The 21,265-nt window shown below is 58.5% G+C and overlaps 2 protein-coding genes across 4 annotated transcripts; one reads left to right on the top strand and one right to left on the bottom strand.

Moving 5' to 3' along the window:
• The first annotated feature begins 82 nt into the window (after positions 1 to 82).
• On the top strand, positions 83 to 512 carry TMEM170A (transmembrane protein 170A). 2 transcript variants are annotated; one of them, XM_026034425.1, is made up of 2 exons: positions 83 to 182; positions 359 to 512. In XM_026034425.1, exons 1-2 carry the CDS (start codon positions 83 to 85, stop codon positions 487 to 489), a joined length of 231 nt encoding a protein of 76 aa, XP_025890210.1. In that variant the 3' UTR covers positions 490 to 512. The 2 variants fall into 2 exon arrangements, with proteins under 2 accessions (XP_025890210.1, XP_025890209.1); XM_026034424.1 differs by having other exon boundaries at positions 83 to 251.
• A 6,834-nt stretch (positions 513 to 7,346) lies between these two features.
• On the bottom strand, positions 7,347 to 19,732 carry SLC12A3 (solute carrier family 12 member 3). Of its 2 annotated transcripts, none has more exons than XM_026034385.1 (26): positions 19,445 to 19,732; positions 19,228 to 19,374; positions 18,817 to 18,892; positions 18,544 to 18,639; positions 17,699 to 17,838; positions 16,940 to 17,050; positions 16,342 to 16,453; positions 15,763 to 15,893; positions 15,437 to 15,521; positions 14,790 to 14,944; positions 14,598 to 14,705; positions 14,160 to 14,283; positions 13,943 to 14,044; positions 13,696 to 13,851; positions 13,439 to 13,538; positions 12,880 to 12,991; positions 10,995 to 11,135; positions 10,485 to 10,591; positions 9,649 to 9,731; positions 9,263 to 9,340; positions 8,947 to 9,048; positions 8,753 to 8,864; positions 8,251 to 8,337; positions 7,816 to 7,951; positions 7,654 to 7,721; positions 7,347 to 7,488 (listed from the first exon to the last, which is right to left on the bottom strand). In XM_026034385.1, the coding sequence occupies exons 1-26, from the start codon at positions 19,730 to 19,732 to the stop codon at positions 7,347 to 7,349; spliced, it is 3,099 nt and encodes a 1,032-aa protein (XP_025890170.1). The 2 variants fall into 2 exon arrangements, with proteins under 2 accessions (XP_025890170.1, XP_025890171.1); XM_026034386.1 differs by having other exon boundaries at positions 9,290 to 9,340.
• Between the last annotated feature and the right edge of the window lie 1,533 nt (positions 19,733 to 21,265).

The raw sequence follows: 21,265 nt of genomic DNA, 5'->3' as shown, positions 1-21,265 counted from the left end.
TTCCCAGGTAGGCGGCGGGGCGGCCGGGCGCGCGGGCGGGCGGGCGGCGGCGGGGCGCTCAGCGCCGCGCCGCCCCGCAGAGATGTGGTACGGCGTGTTCCTGTGGGCGCTCGTCTCCTCGCTCGCCTTCCACGCGCCCGCCGCGCTGCTCGCGCTCGTCACGCTGCGCCGCCACAAGTACGGCCGCGTCATGTCCCTCAGCCTGCTGCTCATGGGCGTCGTGGGACCCATCACGGCCGGCATCCTCACAAGTAGGCGGCGCCCCGCCCGCGGACACGAGTGGGGCGGCCCCGGCTCGCCCCCGCCTCGCCCCGTGGGGCCCACGCTCAGCGCGCTGCTTGCCCCCCTCCGTGTGCAGGTGCTGCCATTGCCGGAGTGTACCGAGCGGCGGGGAAGAACATGATCCCCTTCGAGGCGCTCATCCTGGGCGTGGGCCAGACCTTCTGCGTGGTGGTGGTCTCCTTCCTGCGCATCTTAGCCACGCTCTAGCCCCCCGGCACCCCCGAGGGAGCCGAAGGGCGAGGGAGCAGCGAGGGGCGCGCGGTCCCGGCGCTCCCGCGGCTCCGCTCGGGCTCCCTTCGCGCCCGAGGCTCTCGAGGGCCCGCGTCCTTCTTGCCGAGTGCAACGCGCAGGGTTTCGTGCCAGCAGCACCCGTTGGGGGCACGCGGTCCTTGGCAGCCGGGGCTGCTGCCGAGCGCGGATGCTCCCCGCCGCRGACGCTTCCCACCCGGACCGCGGGGCTGCCGTCCAGGTTCCCTCGAAGGTAAGGTGAAAAGAGCAAACTTTTGTTACGTTTTGGTAACGCCAAGTGCCAAGCGAGTGCTGTGCTCTCTGGAGGAGGCGTAGGGACCGTTCGCAGGTGATCAACTGTGGTAGGCGCAGGGCATAACTAAACCGTGCTGCAGCCCGCTCTGGCATGGAAACACTACGACAGAACAACATGGTATCTCCAGTTTGGTTAATGTTTCAGCCTCTTGCTGCTTTGTTTGCAGTGAACCTCAAGGTAATTCTTTTTTTTTTTTTAATGAGAAACTTAATTTCCTTTTCTCTCTGGCCCCATTTTTCTTATACCAGATCTTGGTTATAACGAAGTTGGGGAGCTACAGAAGGAATAATGGTTTTAGCTAGAGGGAAACTCATGTTGGAGAGCTGGGGATGTGAATGCTGGGGTAAATAATTGTGTAAAAAAGGATTGCTGTTTTTGTAAACTTTGATTACACTGAAACCCTTCAGGCACCTTTTGCAGGAGAGGTGAAGCCGGGCTAAGGGAGCGCTGCGGCCGGGCTGGGATCCCCCGGGGATGCAGCTGGCCCTGCTGCTTCTCAGGCTTTGAAAAATACGTGCATTTTTGAATTTCTTGTCTTTCTAATTGCTGAAAATGTTCACGATGGTACTGTGTTACTGGAGATCTGCACTGATTTCTGTAAACGTCAGTGCCTCGTGTATTTGGAATTCAGCACAGTGCTTGCCTCACTGCTCCGGGGACAGTCTCTCGTTGTCCCTTGCAGTTTTGCAGGCRCAGAGGCAGGGCAGCTTTTGCATTATAAAATACTTAGCCCGCAGCGTCCCGGCGGATCGTCTGCCTCGTAGGGCCCCCAAGAGCCCGGGTGACTGCTGTGTTTCAGTGACGAGCCAGATGAGCATATCCCCACGACCGACCCTGAGCCGCAGGCTATGTGGTCTCTCCTTATTACGTGTTTTAATTATTTGTTTTAAGTAACTTTTATCCAGTTGCGGGCTCTCCCTTCTCGCCCGGAGGCACAATGTGTGATCAGGGCTCTCAGGTAGCAAGCTGGGTGCTTTTGGGGAGGCCCTTGGGGAAGCTGAGGGTGAATCACCAGCCTCTTGCTGGGAAGTGTAGCCAGCCTCACGATGTTGCTGCRGTCCTGAGCGTGGTCCTTGGCTTGCTGAAGATGTGTACGCAGCAGAACGGGTTCCAAGGACACACTTCCCATGTCTGTCTTTCCTGAGCTCGTTCAGTTTCCACACCAGCTTGCTTATGGTACCTGCTCTTCGGTAAAGCCGGTTCCCTTCTGTGAACTTCGTGTCCTCACTGCTGTGGCAGCCCTGAACAGGGTTGGGAATTTATCATGATGGAGAAACTGAAGTCCTAAAACTCATCTCGAATGGTCTGCTGGCAGCTGCTGGAGAAGCTGTTCTTCAGGAGATGTTTACTGAATTAATATTAATCCAAGGAATCAAGCTGTGCAATTTAGGAAATACTTTAATGTGAATCCTTCTCCTCAGGTGGGTAAGGTTCAAACTGTCCGCAAAGGGGAGAACCTCGGCAGAGCAGTTTGCAGTCAATACAACCAGGCCAATACAAGCAGCTTCCTTCCCTACTGCAGCAGCTCGTGCAGAAGGGGAAAGAACGGCGGCCCTGGCTCCGTGCAGAAAACCAGGCAAGGCTCCTTGAAGGAGCCTTTAAGCAAGGAGCCCCTCCAGCCCGGCATGGTTGCTTCAGCGTGTGCTGATATTTAGACTTTGTACTTCCCCAATTACTGCAACAGATGCATCTTTGTATGATAAAGCTGTGTRAATTTTATTTTTCTACTGACATATCTAATATTGGTGGTGATTTCCAGTAAATTCTGTCATGATTAAGTTGTGTTGTGTTTCGTGCCTTGACTCACGTCAGTTGGTCTCGCCTTGGGGACAACCCATGAAGCCCTCTCCTGCCGTGAAAGGAACTGCAGCAGGTTCGGCATGTTTCTTTCTCCTGGCTTCGGTCCTTTACTTGCTCCCGACTGTCCTCGCTCCCCTGAAGCCCGGGGCACGTGTGCACGCAGCGACTCCCTCGACAAGACCCACCGATGCTGCAGCCTCTTTGCCCACTTTCCTCCACTGGCTGCTCTTCCTGCGGAGCAGGAATCCACCGAGGAGGGCGACCCTGCTCTGCCGGAGTCCCAGAGCTTCTGCCCGCAGGCTCCGCCGCCTCTCGTGAGCCGCGCGGGGAGCAGGGCAGCCCTCCCGGGCGCGGGGCCCGGGGCTGGGCCAAGGCCAAGGGTCCCCTCCCTTGGGCAGGCCCCGCGGCTCCTGCCTACCTGGCAGCATGCTCTTGTGGGGTCTCCACACACCATCTTCTTTGCCGCATTGGCCAAGGTATTGAGACGTTACAGGCTCCCGGCCTCCCTCCTCTTACCACCCGAGGTCTGCTGAGTCTGTGGTCGCCCTTGCTGAAGAAYGGGGAGCAGTTCCCTGCTTTGCCAAGGCTCTGACTCCTGGCTCTGCTTAGTCTTGCCCGCTCTGTCCTGCTCATCAGTCAAAGAATATGGAGTAACTCCGTTATTTGTAAAGGCACAAACTTGTGTTTGCTCTTCATTGCCTCCTTTTTTTACCCCCTTGGTGTAAGGTCCAGGCCTTAGGGTAAGGTGTAAGGTCCAGGTCACTTTGCTGCCCGCAGTGCTTCTTTCCATTCTTTGACCAAGACCCAGTCTCCTGCTCCTGCAGAATCCAAGGACAGGATGTGTGCGAGCAGGACTTGCCGGAGAGGCTTCACAGGAGAAACTATTCTGGCCACATAACTGATTATTCATATCTACCTCCCCGCCAGGGTGGGTGTTAACAGGGTAGGGAATCCCAAACATTATTCCCAAAGGGGACAGTTGAATGTCTCCCATAGTTTGTTTCCTTGTTCTTGCTAATAGAAGTCGTGTCTACGACATCTTAGTTTCTAACACCAATTTCAAAAGGTGCCTTTTAATGTTCCCATTCACCCTTTCCCCTCTACCAGAGCCCTGGGAATGCCACTGGATATGCAAGTCCGCAAGGAAAGTCCGCTTGGCATCATAGGAACAACGCAGCTTCCCTTACTGCTCATCTGTTGGCCTTGGCACAAATCAAGCAGCCCTCAAGAACCTGTTTAGCCAGGACAAAATGACCAAGGGCAGTGTAGGCTTGGAGAAGGGCCCACGCCAGGCCCTCCAGTCGCTTCCTTCACGAGCCTGTTTCCCTCTTGGTAGGACTAGGGCTTTGGGTACCTACTGTTTGCCCTCCTTTTCCTATCTCTCAAATCCTCCCTAGCCCGAGTCTGGAGATCGATTACTTGCTTCTCCAATGGTCTTTGGGTGCCTCCGTGCTCTTCCACCGAAATCCCCTTGGCCTGGCCCCACTTGACGTCCACACACAATTCACATCCTTTTCTGGGTCCGGAAGAGCTAAATCCAGAGCCTTGCTCAATTTATCTTTTAATTTTCCAAAGCTCTGTTTTCTTTACATCCATACCACAACCCTGGGACATCTTGGGTTAAAAAGTCTTACAGTGGTCTAGCTCAAGTGGAGAAATCCTCAACCCAGCCTCTGCAGTATCCAACTATCCCTGGGAATATCCCTGTCGTAGCTCGCTCGCTCTTCTGGGTAACGGTACTTCTAAAATTCCCTAAATTCTTGCTGGGTCAAGGCTTTGTAAACCTCTGGTCAAGATACGCCCCAAATATTTGACCCTTCTTTCCACCATTTGTTCTTTTCAGACACCCTGAGCCCTTTTGGGGCCAAGAAATTGAGCAACTTCACAGTGGCTTCCTCCACCACCCCATTGTTCCCCTGGTAGGAGTCATCCATGCACCGCAATAACCTAACTCCTCATGGTGGGATAAATTCCTTCAATATTTTCTGCAAAGCCTGTCCAGATAGGACCAGGGCCTCAGTGTATCCTTGTGGGAGAACCGTCCGTGTTAACTTATATCATTCTTCCTTCCTCCTTTTGCTCCTCTTCAAAGATAAAACACCGTTTACTCTCCGCTGTGAGAGGACATCCCCCCAAAGCATCTTTCATCTTGCTGATGCGAAGAAGGGGTCTGCTCTACCATTCTGCAGGTTCTGTCCAGTGCCTTGACTGGTGGGATGGGAGTGTTGTATGGAGACGCACATGGCTGCACAAGTCCTGCTCCCATCTAGGACTTAATAATAGGTTCCTTCCCTCCGGAAAAACAGGGTCCTGCAGGGCTCACTGCTGCCTCATGGTTAACTTGTCAACCAGGACTCCCAAATCCCTCTCCACGGAGCTGCTTTCCAGCAGGCCAACCCCGAATCCGTACTGGTGCCTGGAGTTATTGCTCCGCAGGTGCAGGACCTTGCACTTGTCCTTGCTGAACCTTGTGGGCTTCCTCTCTGCTGTTGCCCTTTTCCCAATCATCTTTTTGCTGCTGATATATTTGAAGAAGCTCTTCTTGTTATCTTTAACATCCCTTGCCAGATTTAATTCCAAATCTGCCTTAGCTTTCCTTGTCACATCCCTGCATTCCCTGACAGCATTCCTGTCTAGGCAAGAAGGGACAGTGCTCTGGGCCTTGGACACAGCTGCCCTGCAATATACATAGATATATAAAATATATATAAATATATATAACTAACAGTGATGGACACATCTTTGTACAACACAGAAGTATATTTTTAATATACAGCCTCAGCGTGTGGGGCTGTCCCAGAGGAGGCTGCAGGCCCCGAGTCCTCTGGCTCCCTCCGCAACCGGCTCATCCGCTGCTCCGAGCTCTCGCGTGGCTGCCGGCCTTGGCTGCCTCCCTTGGGCCGCCCAGCCTCGTCCCTGCTCAAGCCTGCAGCTGGGCGAGCGCGCCAAGAAGAGGCTGCGGATGCAGCTCCTGCGGAAGCGTTTGGAGATCCGCCTCCGATGCTTCCCCACCGTCGCGCGGCGCTCCTGCGAGACGGACGCCCACAGACGCGCGCACGCTGCGGCCACCGCGCCTCCGAGCTCCCTCACGGCGATCCCTCGGTACTTCCACACAGCAGAGGCCTCGTCCGTGCCGGAGGAGACCTGGGAGAGACTGGAGCTCCACGTCCGGGTGAAGAAGCTGGAGCGGCGGTGGGGCTCGTGTGGAGAGCCGGCGGGAACGCGTGTGCCCCCGGCGCTGGCTGTGGCTCCCCAACGTGATCCTGAAGGGAGCCAGGTCCAGCCCGCTGAGCAGCACGAAGGGAGGCAGGTCCAGCTCTCCGCTGCACCACACGAAGAGGGCCAGGCGCAGCTCCGTGCTGAGCAGCCGGCCTCCGGGCAGCACCAGAGCCGCAGCCTGAGCCCTGCTCCCCAGGAGGGGTGGCGAGGGAGGTGGGAAGAGGAGCCCAGGGCACGGTGGGACAGGCCCGTGAATGGTCATCTCTCTTGGCCAGCGCGTCTCCCCGAGGCCTGGCCTCTTCAGGAGGGCCGTGCTCAGGCTGCTGGAGGCCTGTCACCTGCGCAGGAGTGTCTTCCATTGAACACCAAGCCTGGCCAGCACCAGCGGGGCGAGGGACAGCAGGACCAAAGCCAGGAGCCCTGTGCTGGAATGACGGCAACTCCAACCCGCGGAGCAGAGCGGCTGCGGCATGGACCCCAGCGACATCCACCATGGAGACTCCCCTGTCTCTGGCTCCCCTGTCTCTGGCTCCCCTGCTCCTACTCCCGCAGGAAACCCGTTTCTCCCTGTCATCTCACAGAGCTGCCATGTTCTGCTTGGTGCCTGTCACCTCCCAGCCCCTTTCCCCATCTCCTAGACCCTGGACACGCTGGTCGCATCCAGGGCAGCCTTCTCTCCTCCAGGCTGAGCAGACCCAGCTCCCGCAGCCATGCGGGGCCTCCGCTGCCCGGAGCACTTGGGTGCCACGGCAGAGCACAGCTTGGGTGCAGGGCTCACCCGGCTGTGCCGGGTGGGATGGACACGGTCCCCTCCGCTTGCCAGCACACAYAGAGGAGGACAAGCGTGCTGAGCAGCCCACAGCACAGCGGCCATGTGCACGCGTGGGTCACAGTGCACAGATCGTCCCCTGCACGGGGTCCGGTAGCGACACTCATTGTGGAAGGAGCGGCGACAGGTCGGCTCGCAGGCGGAGGTGAGGGCAGGGAAACACCCATTCCCTCGGGGCAGCCCCATGGCCGGTTCCTGCCTCTCCCCACACAGAGCACCCAGTGCAGGCAGCACCCCCTGCACCCCATGAACAGGAGCCCCGGCCTCCCTGGAGGGAGGCCCAAGGCACCGGCCAAMTCAGAGCAGCCCTTCCACCGACTGCTTCTCTTTTGGCCCTCCCTCGTGTTCCAGAGCTGCCCTACGTCTGCGCTCGCACACTGCAAGGGCAGAGGGGCCTGCGAGCCGAGGACGCAGCTCAGCCCCAAACGCAGCTGTACGCCAAGCACGTGGGCATCACAAAGCCACAGCCTTGGGGGACAGTGAACCCACGCTGAAAGGGGTGCGACTGAGAGCAGCAATAGCGTTTTCCCTAGGGGAGATGCACCCTGTATCTGCTAGAGCTTCCAGCGGCCACGGGAGTTGGTTGTTATCCAAAGCCCTGGGAGAGCCCACTCTGAAATCAAAGCTGGCCTGAAAAATTCATCTCCCAAGCGCGCAGTGATCCAGGGTGTTTTATTGGCAGTAAAAGGTCAGAACGTTTTCCTGGTTTCCTCTGGTGAGGATGACTGGAGGCCGCAAGTCCTGTGAGAGGGTCTCCAGCCAGGCCATGTAGAGGGAGCTCGGGCAGCGGCCCTTGCGGCCGATGGGCAGCGTGCTGTGGAGGCAGGGAGAGGGGTGAAGGGAGACGAGGTGGAGAAACCCTTGGCCAGCCCCACAGACTGTTCCTCTTTGACATGTAGACGCCAATTTGCAGATTATAAAAATGATACAATTCAAATAAAACCAAACCCAAAGAGGTAAAAGAGCAGCTACCACCTACATTGCGATGAGCGCCGCGTCCCGCGAGTAATCCAGCAGGATCTCGTTCAGCCTCACTTGCCGAAGGGACTAAGGAGCAAAGGCAGAGCAGTTCACCATCGCAGAACAGCCCTCGTGCCCGGCCGAGCACCACCGCGTCCGTCTGGGCTGGAAAGGGCCCTACCTTGGCTCTGTTTTTATGGACCTCCTCGTCCGAGATCTTCCAGGGACAGTCATGCCGCATTTCGTTCACCACCGCTTCATCTTTAAACCCGTCGTTCAGCCTGAAGGGAGCGATGAGGTCGTCGAACCTCTTGATGCTGAAAAAGAAGCACGCAGCGTCACCGAGTGGGGCCTGAGCAACCTCTGCCGTCGGGGGGACGCGTRGCCAGACCCTGGGGGTGGCGAGAGGGGCTCAGTGCTGCGGGGAGCCCCAGGAACAGAGCTCTTCCATTGCCCAACCCCTCCATGCTCAAACACCCCCACAGAAGGGGACTGGGGGTCCCTTACATAATTCAGCTGGTGGCAAGCGGGGTGGCATGGGGGTGGGAGGGACCCTGTGGTCTTGGGCATGCACCGTCCTGAAACGGGTTAGGAGAAAGCTGGGGAAGCGAGTTACTGCTCGGGCCGGGGGCTCTGGTTGATGTCTGGCAGGATGTGGACCTCGTGAAAGCCCAGGCGGAACTTGCTCAGCAGCGACACGATCCTGCCGGACGAGAGGAGGGAGTTTCAAAAAACCCATTAAGTCTCTCTGGAGTGAGAAATCTCCCGAAGCGTTTTCCCRGCTGCCTTGATGAACGGGAAATGTTCATCAGAGCCGGGAGAGCAGAGTCTGCCGTGGCCTCGCCGCGTGACTTGACTTCATCTCCCCTGCCACTTCTGCAGCCCCTGCTCCCGCTCACACACAGCTGCCTCTGGCCCCGTCCCCAGAGGAGAACACCCTGCAGATGCCTCAGCTTGCATTTTCCCTCCCTACTTTCCCATTTCATGCCTTTGTAATTCCCAAGGTGTGAGGCTGGGGCTCTGGAAGATCCCCTGGGCTCCTCCCTGCTCCCATTAGGCCCCTTGGGTTAGGCAGGAGTTTCCCGGGACAAAGCGGCTGCRGCTGAGCCCTCACTTACGCCTTCCTCTCCTCATCCATCCTGTTGATCTGCCCGCCGACGAACACCCGTATTTTGCACTTTCCCCACCGCTTCTTGCGCCCGAGGAGGTAGGGAATGAGGAGCGTGAGGCCTGCCGGAGAGCACAGCGAGCGCTCAGCTCACAGCGGCCGCACACTGCCGGGACCTGGGCATCCGGTACCGAGAAAAGTTACCCCCGTCATCGAAGAGCCAGTAAATGTCAATGGTCTTCTTGCCCTGCCCAGTCTGGAAGACGGTGCTTGCCTGTTGTCCAGCTACCAAGGCATCGGGGTCCACTGGAAAGGCAAGAGAGATTCCTGGCATGAGTAAGGGAGAGCCCGGTGCTCACGGCAAAGCTGTCCCGCAGCCGGGGGGACAGGGGTTGGAGGGAGCAGCAGCCGTTGCCGTGATGGGAACCAGCTGCGGGCACAGCCGGCTCGGCAAGCGGAGAAAACAGCTGGTGGTAGCACGAGTAGTAGGGTTGTTCCTAATGAACCTCGTCAGACTGACATGTGCTGGCGACGGGGGCTGCCGGGCCACCAGTGCCGCTCTCCTTGGGGTCCGCTGCTGGCTCGAACAGGGGGTTGACTGGGAGGGAGGAAAGGAGAGGGACGGGGCGGTGAGGGCACTGTTGGGCACTGCTGTAGGTGGCACTTAGGGGGCACGCACAGCCCTCCCGAGTGCCGCAGCAGCAGCCCCAGGAGCTGGGCGCACAGAGGGTGACGGGAGCAGGGCGCCCGCCGCACCGCTCGCGTGCCGGCTCCCAGCCCTGGCGCCRCACGCACGCCCCGGCCCCGAGCTGCTCTGGCCACCCAGAAACCAGCAGCTTGCCTTCCCCGGGGGAGAGGCAGCAACAGCAACGCCTGCCTTCCAGCTGGGTGCCAGTGGGTGCTTACTGTGAGCCTGCATCATTCTGGAGATGTCCAGCCCTTCCTTCATCCTCATCAGGCACACCCCGTACTTGAAATCAAAGGCATCGCTGGAGGGAGAGTGAGGGGAGGCCGTTAGCGGTGACCGACTTGTCTGGCAGCCCCGCGGGCGGTAACCTGCTCGTGCTGCACAGCCACAGCATCCCAGAATGGCTGGGGTTGGAAGACACCTCTAGAGATCTTCTAGTCCAACCCCCTGTCCACGCAGAGCACACCTAGGGTGGCATCCAGGCGAGTTTGGAAGATCTCCAGAGAAGGAGGCTTCCTAAAACCTTTCTGTGAAACACAGTGCTCTGCTCCAGTCTTTGAGGGTGATTCTCCCTCAGAGAAATTGGAGAAAAAGACAATCCACCCCTTCCAGCCCAGAGCAGTAACTAAGCCCCTCCGTACCTGCAGTTTCTGTCCTGAGTTAGCCAGCGCAGCCCTTGCTCTTTTAAGGGAAAGAAATTGCCCTGGCTTCACCATGAGCAGCCAAAGGGAAGGCACCAGCCTGGCAGCAACAAGCCCGTGTGCTCCTCCAGGCAGCAGGAATGTCCCTGCCGGGGCTGGCTGCACTTGTCCCCCATGTGCCACCCACCACCCATCAGCAGCCACCCCTCTGCCAGGTGCTACAGCAGCCCCTGCCCTATGCCACCAAGTCGGTGATGGACCTGAAGGCTTCGAGCCACCTCTCGATCTCCAGCTTGCTGTCTGCCAGCAAGAGACCAAGCAGACACCACCATCACTGCTTGTCACGTCCACGTAATCCTCCCATCTCCAAAGCAAGTTACATGAACAGTCAACCCATCTGCTTCCCAGCGTACTGCAGGATTCCTACGTAATCCTCCATGCTCTGCGGGTGCGCTGTCTGCCAGTTCCTCTTGTACCCCAGGGCTAGGATGTTGGGTCTCATCTTCCCAAGACCTGAAGCCTAGGGAAAACAAGAGGGATATTTACTGCAGGTCCCTCTGTGGAGATGGATGCACATGGGTGTAGCTGTTCTGCATGTGTGAGAACATTGGGTCTGACCTAGCAAAGTCTAACRGCAGCAGAAGGGACAGGGTTGTGGGCAAGTGTCACAAAAAGGTGCAGTGGTGGAAAGGGAGCAAAGAGGGGTAAGGTAGTTCTCCATCAGGAGAATGGTCAAGAAAAGAGGAGGAATAGGAAGAATAAGAGCTGACCGTTGCTTCCAGTCAGCCCTGAACAAATACAGCAGCACCAGCAAACCCGACCCGACCCTCTTGAGTTGGCTGAAACCTCATGAGCAGAAGCGTTGGAGCGATCCTAACCCGCGTTACCAACAAGGYTGCCGCTGAGCTGGTGTGCAGCTCTACCTGCATAAGTATTTGRACTCCGCTTCTCAAATCCTCAGCTACCACATCTGTATAGAAAGCCTTGATCTTTCTCTTGATGAGCCACTTGGTGTGGCCTTCAGACGTTAGCCGGGATTCCGGCATCTTCTGTTTCCGTGATCCCTGTTGGGAAGTAGGAGGAAAGAGTATGGCAGCAGCGTGAGCATTTGGGGCATAAACAGCATGAGGCCCTTGTAACCGGTTAACTGGTGTCTTTGTCACAAAGGAACTTGGTTTCTTCCCTTCTCAGATCACTGATAAGACTTGGACTTCACCACTGCACGCATGGAAAGCTGCAGCCCCACCAAAATGCCAGTGGACTGTGATGGCCAGCAGGTGACACGCACCATGCGATCACTCATATAATGAATCCCCTCACGCAAAACAGGTGGATATTTTTGTATGTCACGTTCCCTGCACAGCTGATGCGAATATCAGCTCCTGGGTCTCAAAATACCTATCTATGGTATAAGACAAAAATGTCACAATTACTCAGGGGCCAAAGTGCATCGTGTTGGACTAAGTCCCAAAGCCTTTGACTCTAGTGTTTATCAATAGCAAAATGTCCACTGAGGATAATGCCAGATGGAGCCAGTCCTGACCTAAAACCTCCTGGATATCAACATGTCCTGTGRCAAGTGACTCAGCACAGCTGGAGGACTTCACTGCAAACAGCATGTCCTGGGCTTTGATGCAACCAGCGGACCTGAAACGCAGGCTTGGAAGCATCAGCCTAAGGGACTTAGCTCCAGGCCGTGCTGAGCCAGGCTGCAGCCTGGTGGCTTCGCTGCAGGCCTGAACGTCACCATGTCCCTGCTGACGGGGCTCCGTGCGAGCGCTCCTGCTCCTGCCACACCTCAGGTGCGCACACAAAGCCCTGTCCCTGTTTCATCAGAGGGGAGCTGATTAACATATATAAGGACATGAAGGGGGAATGTAGGGAGGAAGGRGCCAAGCTCTTCTCAGTGGTGGCCAGTGACAGGACAAGGGGCAGTGGGTACAAGTTGAAACCAGGCAGCTCCATCTCCACATGAGGAAGAACTTCTTGTCTGCGAAGGTGCCAGAGCCCTGGCACAGGCTRCCCAGGGAGGTTGTGGAGTCTCCTTCTCTGGAGGTCTTCCAAACCCGCCTGGATGCGACTGGGTGCCCCGTGCTCTGGGTGTCCCTGCTGGAGCAGCAGGCTTGGACTAGATGATCTCTAGAGGTGCCTTCCAACCCCAGCCGTTCTGTGATCTCGAAGGTCTGAACTCACTAGAGCACAACCTCGTCCTCTGATCAACGCCCTTCCCCTACAAGGGCAACGTCTGCTCTTTGCTTGGTCAGTTCATCTGCGACGGGAAGCCCGTAGCCCTCAGCGCTGCTGTGGCACATCATCAATATTGCTTAATAAGCCGGAGAGGCYGCTGGCTGCAGCAGCCTTGCTTCTAATTCATCATTAGGAGGCACGTAAGCACATATTTAAATCACTGGCCTAGTAATCCAATCAAGACGCAATCTGGATTTTTCTAATGTGCTTTCTAGACCATCTCCCACGGATTGCTAGTGTGCCCCAAGCCCAGGAACCAAATGTATATTTTTATGTAGCCTGGTTTTCTCCTTTCGTTCGTTCGCTCTCTCTCACAGCCAGCAAGGCCTTTGCAAGCYGCTCTCGCCAGCCGTGACGCCGCGGCTCTCACTTAGCAGCCACGGCAGAGCCACCCTTGCTGTCCACATTCTGAAATGCAGCTCCTCAATCGTGAACGAGGCCAAAAAACTGACACCAATGAGTAAAAATACCKGCTGCTACAGATGCCCGAACCCCGGGGTCCGACTAGGCCTTGTCACATCCCGTGTCAGGCCCGTCGTGCAGCGCTCCGTCAATACTCACTATCACCACGTTCCCGCAGATCATCAAGCTGAGATTCTTGGTGAAAGTGCCCACAAAATCCACCAGGGCTGGACGGAAATTGGGAGGGCCGGTTAAGACCAGGCATTGAGGTCTATGGAGAAAGCAAGCAGGGGGCATGCCGTTATTTTACAGTAGGGTGCCACTAAGCCTCTCCAAAGGGGATCGTCCCTCTTTTCCTGTGTGTGGCTAACAGCAACACTAGGAAGCATCTTTGGGATGAGACGAAAGCTTGTGGCTAAGGGTCTTCAATCCTGMTGGATCATAAGAGAACGAGGGCTCTGTGTCTATTTGGGCTGGGAAAGGTCATGAGAATGGTCCTCCTTATACCTGCAATTCAGCTTGTAAGCCAGGGCTGCAGAGAGGACCTGGGATGTTGAAACCTTTCAGCCTATTTTTGCAGGAGCCAGATGCACTGAGGGCCGAAAAAAGGATGTGGCCGGAGAGGGACATCCACTCTGGGTCTGCAGGAGGCGGCGGCAGCCTCGTCTTGCCCTCGGCCTCCACTGAGTTGTGAGTGTGGAACGGAAGCAGCACTTGCCTGTAGTTCTTGACATGCTCGTCCACTTCGCTGAGGCCCACGGAGTAGCTCAGGGCCAGGTTGTAGGAGCTCGCTTGCACCGACGAGCCCCAGTTGACGTCTGCGGCGGCCACGTGCAACAGAAAAGCGAGAAGGACCGGCTTGGACCTGAGCTACGGCCTGTTGCAGGGGGCTGCTGTGGAAGCTGAGGGGACRGGAGGCCGTGCAGAGCAAGGGGCCTCCACCTAGGGACAGTGTCGGAGGTGCCTGCTGCGCACCTGGCTTTTTGTAGAGCACGTATCCCAGGAGGAAGATGACGATGCCAAAGGCTATCAAGGCAGCCCACCACGTCAGCAGGAACATGATCACCACRGACACGGTGGCGCCGAACAGAGCGGCCCACTTGCTGTAATACCGAAACGACGGCCTCCATCCTGCGCACCAAAACAGAGGGCACCCGCTGCCCGTCTCCCCTTCGTCCCGAGGGGCCGGCACGCCTGGGAGCCGGGCCTCTGCTCAGCCCACCTGGCGAGTTAGTGATGGAGGCGTGGAAGCAGCTGAAGTTGATGAGCGCGTAGGAGCACAGGAAGAAGTTGGAGATGATGGGGGCGATGGAGTTGAGTTCAGCTGTGGGGAGGGACGGAGACCCCCTTCACCCCGACGCCCGTGGGCAGCAGACTGAGGAGACTGAGCCGCAGCCTTTGGGGGCCAAGAGGTGCGGGAGGCCGGGGGAAGCACCTACCGATCAGGATGAAGCCCAAGGCAATGGCGTAGGTGAGGATGTACCCGCGGATGGGCTCGCTGTTCTTCCCATAGCCCTTCCCAAAGAAGCCAATGAGAGGGTAGAGCTGGTCCTTGCAGAGGCACTGCAGGAAGAAGCGCTGCACTTGGGGATGGGCTTGGAGCACGGGACGCTGCCCAGGAGCAAAGACCTGGCCACGCAGCTGCTTAGTTGCAGGAAAAGGCATGGGGGTGCCTGRGCAGGGACTGGCACCGGGGTGGGCAGCAGCCTTGTGGCGCGAAGGGCACAAGCAGGAGGTGACGGCCGTTCCGCTCTGCCTGTGGATCTGCCTCGTGATGCCACCTCTGAGCAGCATCCCAGGCTTTGCTTTTAAAGCTGGTGTGGTGGGAGGCACCCACAGCTCTTTCCCTGCCCTGGTCCCATCCYGCTGTGTCTCACCTGAAAGACTTTGGGGGCTGAGACCAGGCAGGCCAGCGCTGAGGACAGGGTGGCACCGAAGATCCCGGCTGTGATGAGGGGGCCGAAGCCGGACACCATGCTCATGCTCTAGCAGAAAAGCAGGCGGTCGGACCCCCGTGGCGCCTTCGTCCCCGAAGCTGCTGCCCTCGGAGCCCCCCTCGCAGGCGCTACCTGGTAGTAGTTGCTGAGGCCGTAGCGGCAGCTCTGCTTCTGCGCGCACTCGGTGAAGTTCCAGCCGTAGGCGCACGCGGGCCCCTCGCAGCCCAGCGCGCCGCTGCCCACGGTGTCGTTGAGGCTCCCGGAGGCATCGCGGACCACGCAGGCGCCTGCCGGAGCACAGCCCCTCTCGCTCCCCTGCCTCCCTCTCTCCCTCCCCGCGGGCGCCCGTCCTGCGGCTCGCACAGGCCACACGCGACCGCGGACGCAGTCGAAACACGGACGTCTTCTCARTGCCCTTTCGGGCTGGCACTGCTGGCTGCAGCTTCCTGCAACCCAGACCCAGGTCCCCACAGAGCTTTTGCTTCCCTAGTCCCTTAAATTCCCACTGTGGGGCTGCCCKTCTGCAGGAGACTTGACCAAAGAGCTGGAAGGAAGTCCCAAGCCATGGTCAAAACACTGCTCTGCCATTCAGAAGATATTTCTCCTTGAAACCTATTGGAGACCAGCACAAACATYTGCAAGCGCTTGGGTCAGAGTATTGGTCCTCATTTGTACAGCTTAACTGCCAGCTCCCATGGACCATATCCRTCCCCTGCATCCCGCCAGGCTCCCCGTGCCCGTGCGTGTCCTTGGGATCTGCACCAGCCCACCCTGCTTACCGATCGTAGCAGAAATCACCAGGTAGGACATGGTGGTCCAGAATATGGCCATCAGGGTGCCTTTGGGAATGGCCACAGCGGGATCCTGCCCCAGGGAATTGCAGGGACTTACAAAAACAGCTTTCCTGGAGTGCCACCAAGTCACACTTCATTTTGGCTGTGTTACGAAAGGAGCTATAATTCTCCGCAAGAAAAAGCCACAGAGCAGCTCTTGGCCTAGCAGGGCCAAGGTCTGGCCACACGTTGTCCCACCAGCTTCAGAGGGTCTGCCCCGCTAGGCTCCCTTCCCAGATACGGCCGCCCACGTAGGAGCGGTCAGGACGTACCTTCAAATCACCTGAAATGTTGGCTCCCGCCAAGATGCCAGTTGCTGATGGAAAGAAAATAGAAAACAAACCGAAGAAGGTGCCCTCAGGTCCGCGCCAGTTGGGCACAAAGTTCTGGGCAAAAATGTCAGCTGGGGAAGAAGCAGAGAAGAAGCATTTCCATTTAATTCCTCAGCTCAGGAGCTTCCCATCTGCTTTTCTCTTGTTTTAAGTGTGTGGGTTTTCCTTTGCTGTTTCCATCCATGGACCATGGCAGGGGCGTGGGGAAGGAGCTGGGCACTGATACAACACGTAATGCCTGCGGGGCTCGATCCGGGCAAGCAGCCTGATTCAGGATTGCTTTTTAGGATTAGCCTTATTTAGGATTATTTCAACAGCAAAAGACGGTGTGATTCACTTTGCAGAGGAACGTCTCGTTGCTGTTTAAACAAGCACTACCAGAGCTCCACCAGTGCTCGCCGTGGATAAGCACTTTTCCACAGTAATTTTCTCCCCAAATGGCAACAAACAGCCGGGTATCAGCTCGTTGCCTTCCTCTTCTGCTGCGCCTAGTGCCATGGCAGCACAGGGCGGACTCACCTCTGTAGCTGAAGAAACCCTTCGCTTGCTTCTCGGCCGTGGCTGGGATCACCGTCCCCACCAGGTAGTTTATGAAGGAAACCAAGATGACCAGGAAGAACAAGACCTGTGCCTGAGAGATCAGAAAGATTCAGAGGATCAGCCTTTTGGGTACGAGGCCGCTGCAAACGCTAGCCGGAGTGAGAACCATGAGAAGAAACCCGAGTGCGTGCTTGGGCATCTGGTGAGAGCTTCGAACGCGGCATCGTGGAGGCTTCTGAGCTCCCAGGCTGCTCCCCCAAGCCGCAGCGGGCGCTCGGCCACGCCAGCGAGCGGGCGTTAAGGTCCCATCCTTGTCCCTACCTCGGAGAGGGGACAGGTTTGAGGCTCCCCCAGTTCCCTTTCTCGCCTCTAGGCGATCCTAGAGCACCCTCTCCACTGGGTTGCTTGGGAGATGCAGGAATTGGGAGCAATCCCCTGGCTGCAAGAGCTTCTCGAGTTCTTCGTGGCAGACAGGCAGGGCTACGCCAGGTACCAAAGTGAGCAGCAGCAGCCTTTACATGGGCCCATGTCCCCTCTGCAGCCTCGGGCTGCTTCAGCCTGAGAAATGAGCTATTACCTTGGCCTCCCACTCCATGCCCGCCAAGGAGATACCGAGCAGCACGGTGACCGTGATGACGCCGATGATGCGGATGTCGTTGGTGGGGTCTACGATGAGAGAGTTATATTCCTGAGAAGGGAAGCACACATCAGTCTCCAGCCACCCCGGGATGCAGCCCAGCACCACCACAAACCTTCTCCACATCCTAATATGTGCAGGAAACAGGTAAAGAGGGAGCAGAGAGCCAGCCTGCACTTGCTCTAGCACGCCAGAAGCAGTGCCAGAGAGGAGCACTCTAAACCCAGTTTRTCCCGTGGTTTGTCATGGTTTGTCAAGTGGTTTGTCAATGCTCACCCAGGGGTACCGCTCTTGCAGGAGTCATCTCCAAAAACACTCGTGAAAAGAAATGCCAAGAATAAAAATTTCATCTCTCCTTTATGTCAGTTCCCTCATTTCCCAAGGAAAGGACGTGTCATAGCGAGCAGCTATGAGGTTGGAATAGAGGAGGTGCCTTATCCATCCACCAGCCATTCCCACCGCTTTCGGCTGCCGATGGCTGATGAGCAGCGTTCCAGCAGCAACACAACTATCAACAACACAATCAATAACTAACTGAGCTCCTCCCAAGGACGCAGCAACCCTACGCTTCGCCGCGGGCCCGCAAGCGGCGAGAGGTGCAGGAGGGCAGGTTTGCAGCAGCACAGGAGCTGGTTACGAAGAGCTTGGAGACAGCGAGGGGCTGTGGATACCATCTCCAAGGCCCGGCCCGTTCCTTACCTGCAGCAGATCACGGACRGTTTCTGCAAAGCCCACCGTGTGCATGGCCACGGCTACGGCGTTTGCGAAGGCAAAAATCAGGCCGATAGAGCCGCCCAGCTCTGGTCCAAGGCTTCTTGAGATAAGGAAGTAGGTGCCGCCTACGGCAGTGGAAACACCTTGTGAAATCAGCAGCTTCCCCATCCCCTCCACCCCTCACTGGAAGCACCCGACTCTCGCTCGTGACTCACTTAAGAGGAGCCAAGAGATTTTTACCAACGAGTAAGAGGCTTTTCGAGGTGCTTTAACTGCACCTCGGCCACCTGAGTTGCTTGCCTGGACTTCAGTTGTTAGGCTACTTCTCGCTTCTGCTAAGTCTATGGTATTTCCATAGCCAGATCAAAGTGCAGAGACCCAAACTACATAGAACGTGACAGTGCTGCTGGCAAAGGTGGGATAAAACCTCTCCCTCTGTGTTTCGTTAAGAGGGTGCCTCAAAAGGAGGGAAGGAGCAGAGTTCCTCGGGTGAGACACTCCAGCCGTCAATGTGGAAGGAGTCTGTGTCAAMAGAAGTGCAATGTAACAGACATGAAGGACGTGCTGGTGGGGATGAACCTCTACGGAGCAGAAGGGCGATCGCTTGTGGTCCCGAGCTGCCCGTTCTGTGTGAGCCCAGCCCTTACATGACACCATGTGTGGGGATGGTTGTGGCCATGGGGCCAACCTGAGGMTGAAGGGCTGCTAGCCATGGTGGGGGAAAGGGGAACGTCTCCCCGTGGGGTGGTGGAGGCTTGGGGACAGTTCCCGAAGCTGCCCGGACGTGCAGCAGGACACGCGGGCGGAGCGCGCGTGATGGGGGACGTTACCTGATTTCACTTTGCCGTTGGTGGAGATGGCGGAGATGGACAAGCCAGTGATGGTGGTGACCGTCACGGACATGAGGATGATCAGCCACGTGAGCGCTGCCACAGGGAGAGACGGGCTCTGCACCGGCGCCGCCCACCCGGCCCCGGGCACCTCCCCRCTCGGCGCCACCGACCCCTCCGCTCCCACTGCTCCCAGCCCGTGYGCTTTGGGCCACGTGCAGCCCCAAGCTGAGCCCGCACTGAGCAGCACCAGGAGAGCGGAGCAGCACCCACCGATTCCTGCCTGGGCCGTGATCCAGGGCAAGCGCAGGTAGAGAATCACTCCCCAGATGTTCAGCATGCAGCGGATCTGGAGCGGGGACAGAGAGGGGCCGTGTCCCGCGAGCAGGGAACAGGCACCGGGGAGCCCCGCTAGCCCCCCTGGCCTGCCAGGAAAGGCGGCTCCAGAGCCTTGGAGTTAAAAATGATCCTTAAGGTCAAGTTATTAAAAAATATAGATGCAAAATATAGATGTGTGTATATATATATATACACACACGTACCTATCAACATATATATAAATATATGAGAAACAAAATTGAGGCATCGTGGCCAAGTCCGTGCAGCAGAGGATTCCAGGGGAGAGAAGAGGCCGAAGGCAGAGGCCGTGGCATGGCGGACGGGCCACGCTCGGGCCGCACTCACCATGACGCCCTTGACCCAGCCGAAGCGCACGGGCTCCGGCGCGGGCTCCTTCGCCTCCTCGGAGGCGCCGTCCTCGGGCCCGCCGTCCGCGAGCCCGTTGCTGCGCCGGGGCTCGTAGGCGGCCTTGCGCCGGTGGCTGCTCTCGGTCTGCGGAGGCAAGGGGAGGGCAGCGAGCGGCGCGGCCGGCGCCGGGCACCGCARCGGGGCCGCCGCTCACCTTGAGGATGGAGTGCAGGTCGGCCAGCGAGGGCCGGCCCTGGGCGCTGCCGCCCRCCGCGCCGCTCTCGGCGTAGTGCTCGTAGGCCGGCACCACGTCCAGCGTGTTGTAGCCGAAGGTCCTGGCGCCGAGCGTGCTGCCCGAGAGCTGCGTGGGCGGCGCGCTGTCGAGGCCGGGCGCCTCGGCGGCGCCGGGCGCCGCTCGCCCGCCCTCCTCGGCGCCCAGCAGCGTGCTGACGGTGAACCTGCCGCTGCAGCGGGCGGCGGGCAGCTCCGGCAGCTCCGCCATCCGCCCCACGGCGCGCCRCGTCGCACGCAGCGCTGCGCGCCCGCCGCCGCCCCGGCTTTATAGCTGCTGCCCCGGCTATAAAGGGCACCGCGGGCACGAGCGGCTTGAACCACCCCGCGCTGGTCGGCGGGGAAAAACAGCCGGCGGGGGGACCCGAACGGCGGCGGGCGGCAGCGATGGAGGCAGCGATAACAGATGGGAGATTAGGGGGCAAGGACAGAGCAGCGGGGAAAGGTGGCGTGAAACCTGCCTGCGGCCCCTGCYGAGGAACATGCTGTTCCCAGCGGGATTGGTTATGGAAAACAAGGGCGCCGCTGCCCCGTGCCCTGCCCTGCAGGGCTGCCCCAGACCCCGGCTGGGAGGTGGACACGGTGCTGGCATCTCCCTGGCAAAGAGCTGCGGAAGGAGGGATGGGGAAGAGCGGAGGGAGGAGTGTGGGCTCAGGGGCTGGGGAGCAGCAGGCAGGCGGGTCCCAGGTGACAGGAGGGGACGGAGGGGGGCAGCATCACGTGTGCGTTAAGGGCAGTGAGTGATAAGATCACTGGGGACAGCGAGTGGGGAGGCAGCGATAAAACACGAGGGCGACACGGGGGCCCACAGGGACTGTGGCCCCGTGTGTTTTGCCAGTTAATGGAAAATGGGACGTGCTGGCACCGCTGCCCCCGGCCCTGCGTCGCCTGCAGCCACCAGCTCCCGCCCTGCCGCCTACTCATCTACCCGGACCCTGAGGGCAGCCCTGCCACCACCGCGCACCCCCCAACCCTCCTCRCCAGCACCCACCCGTGCAGGTAGATGCCGTCCAGACTCGCTCAGGATCACGTTGTTTCCAACAAAAATATTTTTTTTCTGCTAGTGAGAAACGTGCAAGTCGCCTGCTCGAGGCCTAAGCTCTGCCACGCGCTCTACCCTCCAGTCCCAACCAGCCAAGCACCTCAGTGTGTGCTGCTTGTGCAGCAGCGAGCAGCGCCCGGGGCCGACGGCCGCACCAGCTGCCCGGGGCCCACGCGGGGAAGGGTGGCACAGGACCCGGCTCCTCGTCCCCCTGCTTCGCCCCTCTGCTGCCGACCACCCAAACCCCAACGCGCCACACTGGTATCTGGCCGGGACTCACTCCTCCACCAAGGTGGACATCAACTTCCACCAAAAGCCACAGAAACAGCAGCAGACAGGTGCCCAGGAGGAATGCCTTTATTTTATCATCCCATTTAATACAAAAGCAGCAAAACGAACCAAAACCCATCAATGTTCCCAGGGCAGCAGCGATCACAGGGGCTCCGCGCCCAGCGCGGCCGAAGCCGCTCCAGGAGAGGCACGGAGACGGCGGGCGGCGAGCGAAGCAAGTGGTATGATGCAACCCTGGTGTAGTGAAATAGCCGGATAGTAGGAAGCGCTTGCCGTCGGCCTGATTCACAACACCAGCTGCAGCAACGATACCGGGGCCGTCCCACGCCGCGAGCGGAGCAGGGGGGCRCACGGCAGGAGCGGCGCGGCTCCCTCGGCGCCTTCGGCCCGTCCTCGTGTCGCCCGCGGCGC

Source organism: Nothoprocta perdicaria, unplaced genomic scaffold (assembly GCF_003342845.1).
Source record: "Nothoprocta perdicaria isolate Ctin4 unplaced genomic scaffold, notPer1 scaffold_143, whole genome shotgun sequence".
Taxonomy (NCBI): domain Eukaryota; kingdom Metazoa; phylum Chordata; class Aves; order Tinamiformes; family Tinamidae; genus Nothoprocta; species Nothoprocta perdicaria.
The sequence above is the reverse complement of the archived record's forward strand: the minus strand, read 5'-3'. Positions and strand labels throughout refer to the sequence as shown.